Source organism: Podarcis raffonei, chromosome 3, assembly GCF_027172205.1.
Source record: "Podarcis raffonei isolate rPodRaf1 chromosome 3, rPodRaf1.pri, whole genome shotgun sequence".
In the NCBI taxonomy this organism is placed as follows: domain Eukaryota; kingdom Metazoa; phylum Chordata; class Lepidosauria; order Squamata; family Lacertidae; genus Podarcis; species Podarcis raffonei.
Genome location: NC_070604.1, coordinates 104,366,827 through 104,380,445, shown reverse-complemented (window position 1 = coordinate 104,380,445; position 13,619 = coordinate 104,366,827). Strand labels below are relative to the sequence as shown.

Genomic DNA, 13,619 nt, shown 5'->3' with positions numbered 1-13,619 from the left:
AGGTTTCCGATTCTCCATGCCGAAAGCACCCGATTAGATTAACAGCTGTGTGAAGTAGGTAGAAATAAGCGTTGCGCTGGCTTCTGCAATCCTAAAGTCCCACATGATAACTCGGTGAAATATGGCAGCTTTCACAGCTTTTAGCAAATGTGAGTATTTCTGTTATGTACTGAGTTGAATAGGATCCAAACTGCAGCAGTCTGATTGGTCCTAGAACAATAGGATCCAAAAGACAGCAGTCTGATTGGTCCTAGAACAATAGGATTCAGAATGCAGCAGTCTGATTGGTCCTAGAACAATGCAGCAGTATGATTGGTTGGCAGGAACCACCCAATCATGCTCCAGATAGAAGTGAATCCACAACCTGATTGGCTTTCAGTAGAATTCCGGAATTAGCCAATCATGTGCAGCCCATTGTGTAAATAATGTATATAAAGCAGATACTTTGAGGGGACATTTATTCATTCCTCCTCACCACTATGAGCTGAATAAAGAGCATGAAATCACTTTGCGACTCTGAGTATATTTCAATTTCCCCAACATAACAAAAGATTGTGCCTGTCAGCAATTAAAAAGGGAAATGATCATCCTTTCAAAATAGGAACAGCTCTACAGGTTCACAGAATTCTAGAATTGGAAGGGACACCGTGGGTAATCTAGTCCAAACCTCTGCAATGCAGGAATCTCAACTAAATCATAATGTGGTAGAACAGAATCATAGGGTTTTGGGATTACAACTCCCGTAATCCTTGCTCAATGGCCATGCTGCCTGGGGTTGATGGGAGTTGTAGTCCAAAACCTCTGGAGAGTGCCAGGTTGTGCTATCTGTACTGGAGTTATATACCATCTATACATCATTTTCATGTAATTTTCTTTCAGAAGGGAGCAATCTGTAAAATTTAAATCTATTTTCTACAACTTTTCCCAGTCCTCAAATTGTATATTATGTCCTATATCTTGTGCCCATTTAATCATGACCAATTTTACCTCCTCATCTTTTGTTTCCCATGCTAGCAAGATGCTATATGTTAATGACTTATGTTTTAATGTATTTTTAATCTTTGTTGAAGCCACCCAGAGTGGCTGGGGAAACCCAACCAGATGGGCGGGGTACAAATATATTATTATTATTATTATTATTATTATTATTATTATTATTATTGGTAAAATTATTATTATGGGTAAAATTGCTCCAGACCAAGGTTTTGTCCAAGTTCATACCGGTAGGGCTGCGAAGTGGCATTAATCTGCTATATGTAAGCTGCACAACAGGTTCTTGTGCAGCAAATAGTTTAGACTAGAGGGTGAATGGAAGTTCATGTATACCAACTGTATTAATAAATGAATACTTGTGAAATAGCTACTTTCATGTTTAATAGAGGTGGAATCTACACACATATAAAAACTGTTCTGAAAATGCTTTTTTTTTTAAATACATTGAATTTTCCATAAAGCTAACCATCTAGTGTCACATTGTATATTGCACTTAAAACACACTTAAAACGTTTTATTTGTAAAATATTATGTCTATCTTTTCCTGGTTGTTGTTGTTCTCCATCATAATATATTTACAAGGACAGGAAGAAACATCACAGACAGAATAATTGCCACACAAGGAAAAACAAGGATTTGGTTTGAATGCTTCACCTGTAGTTTTATAAATCATTTAACGTGTCAATACAAATGGAAGCCATTAATATTGCAGCTGTTGTATGAGAGATTGTTATTTTGACTGGAGTGTAATTGAAATTAATAAGATTTTGGAACACAGAAATAAAGTAATTCATCAAACCATCAATTCTAGCACGCGGGGGGCCACCTAAATTATATAATTTGGCATCAGAATGATTGTTATTAGTAATTGTATTATAATTTGGCACTGTTATGATGAGGCTATTATTGGATTATTGTAACTGAAAACTAATAAAAATTATTATTTAAAAAACATGTTTTATTTGTGGCTGCATAGCTGAATCCTAGAGTCTCACATTGTAAAAAAAATTCCAAAACCAGAGAGCTTCAATTATTAAAATGCTGCTTGGTTAGTATCGGAGTTAACCCATCTCAAGCTCCACAAAACTGAGAGATTGGGACGTTGAGGGTCATGTCTTAACGGGAGTATCCCACGATCAACAATGAGGCTGTGCAATGTCACAAATGTGCTTCCTTACACCTGAGTCTCACTGTTTTTATCGTTCTGTGAGTTGACCCATGTCTGTTTGTTACATCAGTGGCTGTCAGGATGGGATAACAGTGGAAAGGGAGCCTTCACCACCCTCAGGCAGGCTCACTGCAGATGTTTTTCTGTGTGCCGCTACAGAAAGACTAGGGACGCGAGTGGCGCTGTGGGTTAAACCACAGAGCCTAGGACTTGCCGATCAGAAGGTTGGCGGTTCGAATCCCTGCGACGGGGTGAGCTCCCACTGCTTGGTCCCTGCTCCTGCCAACCTAGCAGTTCGAAAGCACGTCAAACTGTAAGTAGATAAATAGGTACCGCTCTGTTGGGAAGGTAAACGGTGTTTCCATGTGCTGCTCTGGTTCGCCATTAGTCATGCTGGCCACATGACCCGAAAGCTGTACGCCGGCTCCCTCAGCCAATAAAGCGAGATGAGCGCCGCAACCCCAGAGTCAGCCACGACTGGACCTAATGTTCAGGGGTCCCTTTACCTTTACAGAAAGACTGAATGACATGAGAGTTCAAATGTCTTGTTGTGGATGTGGAACTGGAACACAATGGTCTGGTGTTGCAGTTGAAAAGAAGTGGGGAGGGGGGGTTAGGTACCGTCTTGTAACATACCACTTGCACACACATACACAACCTCCTTGCAACAGAAAAGACCTGCGGGGGCCTATGGTTTGTCCAAACGTCTATTTTGTGCAAAGTCCTTGAGAGCATCTTTTAGAGGAGAAAGGGAACAGGCCTAAAAATGCACCAAGATATAAATAATTAAGCGACCCGTTCCGGCTCAAAATCAATTATGTTCATTGCCCTGAAGCTGCCAAGATGCACTGTTGCTTGATGCCTCTATGGAAAAGGTGGTTTATTTTCAAAACTTGCTTTAGGGTTTCTCATTACTGTTACCCATTTGCCATCACAGGAGTGCTGGGAAACCCAAATCATTAGCACCAGTGTCACTGCCATCCTTGCAGCATTCGAAGGTACCCGTCCTGCACCCCATGTCACTCTGTTTAACCCACCCTGCCAGGCAAGAAATCGGCATGCATCAGCTCACAGAATTATTTTGTCTGGTCGTACAGCAAGGCTCAGATGCCTCACAAGCTAACACAGGAGCAGGAAAACATGGGGAATCTTTGTGTTAGAATTCCTGCTCCATGATTGCAGTCATGGGATTGTTGTCTATCACATGACGGTGTATGTTTTGACTCCACAGAGTGGGAAGTGACGGTGACAGGATGTTTGTGTTACTGTGTTCCGTGAAGTAGGTCTATTGTCCTTTGTTCTTTCTCTCTTTGCTGTCTGATGCTAGAGAGAGAGGGAGCCATGTTGCAGTGCTCCGTGTGCGTTTATATGTACAGTGGTACCTCAGGTTAAGAACTTAATTCGTTCTGGAGGTCCGTTCTTAACCTGAAACTGTTCTTAACCTGAAGCACCACTTTAGCTAATGGGGCCTCCTGCTGCCGCTGCATGATTTCTGTTCTCATCCTGAAGCAAAGTTCTTAATCCAAGGTACTATTTCTGGGTTAGCAGAGTCTGTAACCTGAAGTGTCTGTAAACCGAGGTACCACTGTAAATAAAGTAGATTAGCCGAAATGCTGAGTTGCTGAGGTCTGTTACGCAAGCTGCAAAGACTCTGTGGATCCCTAAGTGTGCCGATGTCTGTTGGCATCAGCCGCTGTGATGTTCAGGCTGAAGAAAGCTTTTGAAGCTCCCGAATGATAGACCAGGAGGGAGGGAACATGCCAGTCAGGCATGTGTCTCTGCCAGGGTCCTACTCGAGAGTAGGACGAACTCCTGGCACTTTGCGGGTCCCAGGCATGGCACCCCACCCTCCCCGTCTAGATTTGGGCCTGAAGGACCAAGGAAAAGTGGGTGCGTGGAGGGCAAATTGTAAGCAAGGCCAATTTGTGTCAGTGCACAACATAATTGTTCATCACGGGACACACCTGCTAAGGCATAAGCCTTAGTTCCCAGTGTTTTGGCTTAGTGGAGCTTGAGTCTTATGCCCAATCTAAAACTGGCGGTGGTGTAGGAAGGGGGGGGTGCGGTCCACCCCCGGTGTCATCACTGAGGGGGGTGACAAAGTAGCAAAAGAAATTGATTTTGATGTGATGTGATTTCAAAATTTGCAGAGAACAAAGTTAGGGAAAAAGGTTTTACGTGCTTATGCTCACAATGTTAAGTAAATAAACCAGAAAATAACAACTGTAAGTATCTTATTTTCCCTTCTTTTAATAATTTCAAGGGGGGGGAGGGCGGTGACCAGAAATTTTCCCCACTGGGTACCACCTGACCTTGCTACGCCACTGAAAACTGGACTATGTTTTTCGTCATTATTACTGAAAGTTCTCTTCAGCGCGATGTTGAATGGACCCTCTCATTCATGCAAGCACTGTTGTCGTCATAGTTCTCATTGTACAATCAGTTACGCTGCTTCTGCACGATTTCAAACTATGCAAAGCGATGAATGAAGTTTGCTTTTGCTTCGTCGGAAGACACGGAGTCCTGCTGCAAAGCACCATAGGAAGCAGGGACGCATACAGCTATTTTTGTGGCGCACCAAACCCTTTCATCACAAATATTGCGCGCGCACACACACAAATTAACGAGGGCAAAATATTTACATTTATAGCCTGGGTTATTTATAGTCACACAACCTCTGCACATAGAAAGGAAGATGGTGGGTGTATCCCATATCCCTTCCCCTCCTGAATACAAAGGTTGTTTCAGGACAAATGTTCTGTTACGGTTGCCAGCTTACCTGACCAAAGAGATCTGTCCTGCTCCTGACCCTTTAATAGGAGCAGCCAGCCACACATGCAGCAGTTAACTAGGGTAGTTTTTTCACAGCATAATAATTATCCTGCAGAACACCTGCTGTTCAGGGCACAGGAGCAGGGATGTGTTTTTTATTTATTTATGGATGTTTTTTTAAAATTTATTTTAAGTTGGCAATCCTCCGGCCTATAACCTACACATGACACAATCAGTGTGTGAGCGAATATGTGTGAGTGAGAGACCCAGCTGTTCTTGTACAGTAATTTTTCATCTTAAATATTAAATCCAGGGACAGGTTGGTATCGCTGCTGAGACAGGGCAGTGCAACAGGAAAACCCTGGCTCAAATCCTTTGTAGACCTAGAGTCAGGCCACTATATCTCAGCTTTAAGACTCATCCGCACAGTACATTTAAGATTGCATCATCCTACTTTAAACAGTCATGGCTTCCTCCAAAGACTCCTGGGAAGTGTACTTTGCCTAAGGGTTAAGAGTTCCCCGGGAAGAGGGATTGATTACTAAACCAAGCTGGGAATTCTCACTCCGAGGGGGAAGAGCGGTCTCCTAGCAACTCTCAGCACTCTTAACAAACTATAGTTCCCAGGATACACTGGATGAAGCCATTACTATAATGTGGGATGATACCGCTTTAAATATATAATGCAGATGTGAGATCTTTAGTTTATTCTTCAGCCAGCAATACTTGGGTAACAACACTGGCCTACCCAGCATGGCTGTTGAGAGGAAGACTGAAATAGAAATACAGTATAGGAAACATCTCGAACCCTCTATAGCAGGCATGGCCAAACTCGGCCCTCCAGCTCTTTTGGGACTACAACTCCCATCATCCCTAGCTAACAGGACCAGTGGTCAGAGATGATGGGAATTGTAGTCCCAAAACAGCTGGAGGGCAGAGTTTGGCCATACCTGCTCTAAAGTGAGTTGTCTTCAAGTTGAGGAGCCTTTAGCTCCCACAGGCAGTTGGGGATCAACTTCTTAATTGCTTTATTTTTAAAACCACATATTTGGTCAGTGGTTGTGCTGCTGTAGTGACCCACCTTGGGTCAAGCTGTGAGCCAGGAATGAGGAGACTGTGGGCCCCCTCAGACGGTGTTGGACTCCAACTCCCATCAGCCCCAGGCAGAGTAATTTAATGGTCAGGGATGATGGGATTTGAAGCTGAGTGACATCTGGAGGGCCACGGACTTCCCATCCCTGCAGAAGCATCTCCTGACCCACCAGCTGAGGACCAACGCTCTAAAGCGCTATATACATGCTAAGTATGAGCCATATTTAGACATTTCTCTCCCAGCAATTGTAATTCGTGGGAGGCACAAGGTGGGTATGCAGAAAGCTCCCCTGCCGTGAACAGACCCCGCCCTCCAATCCGTGGGAGGGAGGGAGATGCCACCATGAAAGCGTCCCCTTCCCCCACTGTGAGTTCTGCACACTCTTGGTATTAATTATTCAAGTAGCAGCAATAATGATGAATAATCACGCACACAGCCCTGTGGGTTTTAAAATACATTGGGCTGCCAAGTGGGAAATAAATGCTTGACAGCACACAGCAGCACCTAGTGGCCAAAAGGTAGAAAACTGCAAAAACATTATATACCGTATTTTTTGCACCATAACACTCACTTTTTTCCTCCTAAAAAGTAAGGGGAAATGCCTGTGCGTGTTATGGATGGAATGCCTACGAGTGGCATGCCTACGGATTTTCCTCCTCTAAAAACTACGTGCGTGTTATGGTCAGGTGTGTGTTATAGAGCGAAAAATACGGTACTTTATGACCTTGGCTTTGCAAAAAACAAACAAACAAAAAACCATTAAAAGCTACAAAAAAAAAAACCCAGTAAAAGAACACCTAAAGCGAGTGATTTATTGGGGGACAATTGGGCTTCAATCCTATATCCACTTTCCAAAGAGTAGGTCCCATTTGAACAAAACGGGATGAAGATACGCACAGGATTTCACTGTTAAGGTTTAAAATGCAGAGGGAGAAAAAGAGTTAAGTCATGCCCAGCTCTTCCTGTGTTAACTGTTCAAGACATGGGGGCAGCTCAATCCACAGTTAAACTGTGGAATTTGATACAAGGTATCGGCAGCTTGGAGGTTTTAAAAGATTAGACAAGTTAATGGAGGATGGCTACTAGTTATGACGGCCATGCCTCCAAATACTGCCCCCCTTGGCTCTGCCCACGTTCTCCTGCCACACCAGTATGACGTACCACACCCTTTGAGAACCACTATTCTAAGTGTTCTATTCTAGACAGCATCTTAAAAAGCAGAGACATCACCTTGCTGAAAAAGGTCCGCATAATTAAAGCTATGGTTTTCCCAGTAGTGATGTATGGAAGTGAGAGCTGGACCATAAAGAAGGCTGATCGCCGAAGAATGGATGCTTTTGAATTATGGTGCTGGAGGAGACTCTTGAGAGTCCCATGGACTGCAAGAAGACCAAACCTATCCATTCTGAAGGAAATCAGCCCTGAGTGCTCACTGGAAGGACAGATCGTGAAGCTGAGGCTCCAATACTTTGGCTACCTCATGAGAAGAGAAGAACCCCTGGAAAAGACCCTGATGTTGGGAAAGATGGAGGGCACAAGGAGAAGGGGATGACAGAGGACGAGATGGTTGGACAGTGTTTTCGAAGCTACCAGCATGAGTTTGACCAAACTGCGGGAGGCAGTGGAAGACAGAAGTGCCTGGCGTGCTCTGGTCTATGGGGTCGCGAAGAGTCGGACACGACTAAACAACATTCTAAGTGTGATGTTCTCCCTGCTAAACCCATTTCCCAGGACAAGCACCTTCTGGCCCCCCAAATGTCCTTGGACTCCAACTCCCATCATTTTCTGACCGCCAGCCATGCGGTGAGGGGACCTGCAGTCCAGCTACATAGCTGTCAACGTTTTCCTTTTTTTACGGGAAATTCCCTTATTCCGAATAGGATTCCTCGCAAGAAAAGGGAAAAGTTGACAGCTATGGTCCAGCAACACCTTGCGGAGTCCCACCTTCCCCACCCAAGCGAGAAACTCCCATTGAGCACAGCGAGCCAAAACGCGCGTAATTACGCACGGGAGTGCGCTGTGCGCAAGACCTCATCCGTAGATCGCTATGGATCCTCAGGTCACCAGAGGCACGCGCCTGGGTATCTCTCGTGGCAAGGGGCGAGCTGGGGAACAAGAAGATCCCCCTTCCTGACTCCCTCCCTCCCCCGCCCTTGGCTCCCGAAGTAATGCGGAGCGCGCTCAACTTCCTTTTCTGATTGGAGCCGGGGCTGTTCCGGGGCCTGGTCGCGCCGCGCAGCAATCACTTCCTGCTCCTCCCCTTCGCCGCTCGCCTTGCCGGGTCTTGGAGAGCCTGGGTTTCCCCCGCAGGCTCCGGTGGCGCTGCGCGCCGCTTTCAAACGCCGAGCCTGTAGCCGCGATTGGAGGGGCGCAAGGAGAAGGCGTCGCCTTCAAAAACAAAACACCCGGCTCTTGGCGCAGCCGGGAACACCCGCTACGGGAAGGTGAGTGTGGAGAGGAGAAGAACAAGGAGCGTGTAGCGGGAGGGATGCGGGGAACTCGGGAGCTTCCGGGGCGACAGCGGGGAGCTGCGTTCAGACGTGTGGGGTTCTCCCGAGTGCCCGGTGGGTTCTGGAATAAAAACGGGGCGAGGGGAAGAAGGCAGGCAGCCAAGCAACGCCAGGGCTGTCGGATCGCTGCACGTTTGTGATGATACAAGGGCAAGTGACAACCGGAGTCGCCTTCCTACAAAAACAAAAAAACCCATATCAGTTCACCATAAAAGGCTTGATCACATTTGTTTTCAAATGCCATATGCCGTGGAGGCAAACTTTAATTTATTTCTGTGCAGCAGGCTTTGCCAAGCTGATTCCCCTCCCTGTGCTTTGGACTACAATTCCCATCTGCCACTGCCAGCGCAGTTGTGGTCCAAAGCACGTGGAAGGTGCCAGGCTGGCAAAGAATGCTGTTCATTCATAATATGAGTGCCCATGTGCTGTGCATATGTGGCATGCCTTGTCCTTGCTCTTGTGTAACCACAGCAGGTCCTCAGTGGGCTCATTGAGACTTGGCAGCAAAATGCACTTTTTGCTGGTCCCTTTTGACAGCTGCTTGTCCTGAGCTTTCTCAGATCAGCCTTATTATTTCCCAGGATTTTTTCCCTTTTTGTTGCCTAACATGAAGTTGGTGTGTAATTTGCACCATACAGTGGTACCTCGGGTTACATATGCTTCAGGTTACATACGCTTCAGGTTACAGACCCTGCTAACGCAGAGATAGTGCTTCGGATTAAGAACTTTGCTTCAGGATGAGAACAGAAATCGCACGGCGACGGCGCAGCAGCAGCAGGAGACCCCATTAGCTAAAGTGGTGCTTCAGGTTAAGGACAGTTTCAGGTTAAGAACGGACCTCTGGAACGAATTAAGTACGTAACCAGAGGTACCACTGTACTATGCTATCCTGCCCACCTAGCAGTTCGAAAGCACATCAAAGTGCAAGTAGATAAATAGGTATTGCTCCAGCAGGAAGGTAAACGGCGTTTCCATGCGCTGCTCTGGTTTGCCAGAAGCGGCTTAGTCATGCTGGCCACATAACCTGGAAAAAACTGTCTGCGGACAAATGCTGGCTCCCTCGGCGTATAGAGCAAGATGAGCGCGCAACCCCAGAGTCATCCGTGACTGGACCTAATGGTCAGGGGTACCTTTATGCTACTCCCCCAGGCTTGGTGTCTATTCTCCTCCATTATTCCCCCCTCAAAAATCAGCCCATTCCTCCTTATGGACATGCACAGTGTCCTGGCACTCCCGTTTTTTAAAAGAAGGGAAGCGCTGCATCCAATCATCTGCCTGCCTTTGTTTTACTTGATAAAAAAAAAGAAATAGAGAGGATTTTTAGGGATTCTCAATCACGTCTGCTTTCTTTTGTGCTGTTTTCTCTTACAGCTGCTTGTAGCTTGTTTGCACAACCTTAATTTATGTTTATAAAAATATTTTTATGCTGCCATCAAAGTGGTTTACAACAAAAGTAGATAAAACCGTATAGTAAAAACCATATAAGAAGTCAGGCATCAATTAATTGTTGTGGACAGATGTATTCATAATTGCCTGCATAGGCCCCTGGCAGAGTAGAAACGTTTTCAGCAGGCACCTGTTGAATCTATTGTCTTGTTCTTCTTCTTTGGCGATCACTCGTAGCCAAGTAAGATCGTCTTCCATAAACACGGTTTTAAAAGTGAGTCTGTAAGTAACTGTGGAGGCCAATTCTGGATCCACACGTCCTTCCACAGTGGGGACATTGGTTCCCGGGTGGAAGTTGATCCCGGTGTGGATTTGCCAAGCATGCCTTCCTCTTAGCACGTTTCTCCCTTTGCGTCCTGAGTTCGAGTGTCTTCAAAGCCCATGACACCTTTGGTAAAGGCTGTACTCCAACCTCAGCACTCACAGGCGAGTGTTTCCCAGTTGTCAGTGTTTATATTACATTTTTAAAGATTTGCCTTAAGCCAGTCTTTAAACCAACTTTTGTTGACCACCAGCATTACGCTTTCCATTTTTAAGTTCGAATCTATTGACTGGGGCGATGACACTGAAGGCTTGGTTTCTGGTTGACAAATGAGCCAAACCAACTTGAGGGACGACCAGTGATGCCCCTACAGATGATCTCGGTCACTGAGCTAAGATACAAAGGTTCAGACAATGCCCAACATACACTGGACCTAAGCTGTTTAGGGCTTTGTAAATCAAAATGAATAAGGTTGCTGTTAGCATGCTGGATATTTGCTTCTTTATGCAAACAGCGAGGCTAAAATGGCCAACTGCTTCCTGCCTGCTAGGAACCCAAGTAAACTACAGAGAGATGACCATATGATGAAGCTCTGTTCAAATCCAGAACTAGTCCAGCTGGGTTGTTTCAACACTGCTGTGACAGGTTGGTATAACTCAGTGAAAAGTGGCCAAGAAATGGCTATGGCTTCAGAACAATGTGGGATATGAAGCCATGGGTTAAATTTGGTGTCCTAGCCTACTTGTTTTGAACCTGTTAGCCATAGTTTCTTGGTTTAGATGAAACTGGAAACTATGGTTAGTGGAAGAGTTCCTGGTTTGTTTGTTGGCCCAGCTCAAGAGAGATTTTTTAAAGGGAGCTGTTGATCTGGCCAAATATCTGTTGTATAATTTGACTTCTTAAGGTGAGATAAGATTTTCCTGAAATTGCTTAAGTAAACGGCTAAGTGTGGTTTATCCCTATAAGGAGAAAGTAGGCTCCTAAGGAAAGGATGAGAGAAGGAACGCAGGCTCCTATGGCCTGATCTGGAATACTAAATCACACATTATTATTTATTATTTATATCCTGCTATTCTGCTGTCAGTATCCAGAGTCACAGTTAAGCAGTTGAAAGCGTTATATTTACACCAATTGATTGAAGTGGGAAACAGTGTTTTGATATTGGATATTTCACCTTTCAGATGTCGGCTCTCCCTAGAAGAACTAGAACAGCACCAAAACCAGGGATTCCAGAAGATGAGCTGCCTTCCTTCCTTAAATCGTGAGTTGAAATTTGTGTGCAGTACTTTTAAAATCGAAATTACCCATAATTGGAACAAGTTGCATCAGTCTAACTGTAGTATGGTTTGAAAAGGTATACACACGGATATAATACATTGGAATAAATTGAAACTGTCCATTATGGCTGCATCTAAAATGATGATTGTGCCTTGTACTTTTTTTGTTTCAGATGCTGGCAGTTTGGATAACAATAGCTCATATGAACAAATGACAGAAATTTTAAAAATAAGTTTAAATTTCAATTGGACTGACCATGTATTAAAAAAAAACTTTATTACACCTCCACCCATTGGTTGGCGGTTGGGGCATTCTGAATTTAAGTAGTTACAGTGGTACTTCGGTTTTCTAACGTAATCCGTGCTGGAAGACCGTTTGAGTTCTGAAACGTTCAAAAACCGAAAACTCAACAGTCGACAGCTAGGCCTCAGGATCTTGCACACAGCAGAAGCCATGTGGCATGTTCAACTTCTGTGTTTGAAAACCAAAGCATTTACTTCTGGGTTTACGGCGTTCGTAAACTGAAATGTTCATCAACAGAGACGTTTGAAAACCCAAGGTACCACTGTGTTATGAAGCAAGTCAACTTAGCCACATTGATGTGATCCAATAAGAGAACCTAGTGGTCAGCACTGGAGGATATAGTAATTGATGGCGTTCCTAAAGTGGTATTAGCGGGCCTACTGCACAGTAAAAATTCCTGTCAGGCCTGGTCCTCATGCTGCTGTTAGTGTTCCAGGTGTCCATCACAATAAACAAGGGTTAACGCTTGCTCTGTGATTTGGGCTCACCTAGTGGCAGCAGTGGGGCAGCTGTGTGCTAACTGCCAATTTAAATTTCCCATATGATGATGATGATGATTTATTAAATTTGTCACCCGTTGACCTCAGGGCGGTTCACAACATAAAGTTACAATATACAAAAAACACAAGATACATAATAAAAATAACAACAACAAAACAATAATCCCCCGTCTCACAACATATTTAAAAGGGCAATGGCCCAAGGTTGAAGAGGGACATTTTTGCCTGGTGCCTAAAGGTGTATAATGAAGGCGCCAGGCAAGCCTCCCTGGGAAGAGCATTCCACAAACAGGGAGCCCTTAACTCCGAGCTGCCCTGGCATTTGGCAACAGCATCCACAGACCCGAGGGTTGGCTGATAGGACAAACGCAATTCCCCAGGTAGGAGAAGGGGCTGGCACAGGCCACAGTCACCAACTGCCTGTGCCCTGTGCCCCTTACCTGGCCTGCCCCACCTCCCGCACCACACCTCCCCCCCTACCCTGAACCACTGCGATTCCCTCCCCACTCTCTCTGCTCCCCCTCTTCCCAGGCACATCCCACAAAGAACCCCGGATTTAAACACATACAAGTTAAAAACATTTTAAATATTGAGGTCATGATGACAAAACCAAAAGCGGTATGCCTCAAACCAGAGGTCTATTTAGCCGCCACAGCTTTCACATTGCAGTCAGCCAGGCTGGGTGGAAGAGGCCTGCTTGCCAGGCAGGGTGCAGGTCCCACAAGATTCGCATCCCATAATGACATGGAGTAACACTGTGTCAGGGCATTCTTGATTGAAGTAGTGAGCCGCTTGTAACCTCCGATAACTTAGGGTTAGTGTTTTTGCTGTAACTTGGCTTCTCGCAGTGAGAGTAACGCAGATGGAGTCCAAAGAGAAATGGCTTGATAACAGTTTGCTGAGGAAACAGAACAAAAGCTGCGTACATTTCAAGGGAAATGTAACAGAAAGGTTTTTTTCTTATGTCACGCCTTGTACATAGAGAGACGTACAACCAAGCATAAAATTTTCCTCAGAATCACACACCAGTCAGAGCACATGTTACCTCAGCAAAGGCCATTCCACTCTGCCACACCTCTACCTGTTTCCCTGCCGGCTAGCTGACTTGAATACAAATATAGGACTACAATTTCAAAATCCTGAGTTACTCATGATGGGCACCCCGCTTCTCAGAAAGAGGCAGCAGCAATTTGTTGCTTTTACCTCCGTCCTTGCCCTCCATTTTGCCTCTGAGATCTCTTGCATGCCCCTTGGCCTCAAATACTGAGATTTGTTTTTTCCTCCCCCTTTCTTT

The 13,619-nt window shown here is 45.1% G+C and overlaps 2 protein-coding genes across 3 annotated transcripts in view; one reads left to right on the top strand and one right to left on the bottom strand.

The window, feature by feature from the left end:
• The window catches only part of PRKCE (protein kinase C epsilon), a 325,248-nt gene extending 324,318 nt beyond the window's left edge, over nucleotides 1–930 (bottom strand). Inside the window, exon 1 of the mRNA XM_053383375.1 lies at nucleotides 926–930. The gene's annotated coding sequence lies outside the window, so the exon portion shown is untranslated. The remainder of the gene's footprint in view (nucleotides 1–925) is intronic.
• A 7,356-nt stretch (nucleotides 931–8,286) lies between these two features.
• Nucleotides 8,287–13,619, top strand: part of SRBD1 (S1 RNA binding domain 1) — a 175,621-nt gene continuing 170,288 nt past the window's right edge. For both annotated transcript variants that reach the window (XM_053383372.1, XM_053383371.1), the window contains exons 1-2: nucleotides 8,287–8,470; nucleotides 11,426–11,505. In XM_053383372.1, coding sequence (XP_053239347.1) covers nucleotides 11,426–11,505 — 80 coding nt within the window. In that variant the 5' untranslated portion in view covers nucleotides 8,287–8,470. The remainder of the gene's footprint in view (nucleotides 8,471–11,425; nucleotides 11,506–13,619) is intronic.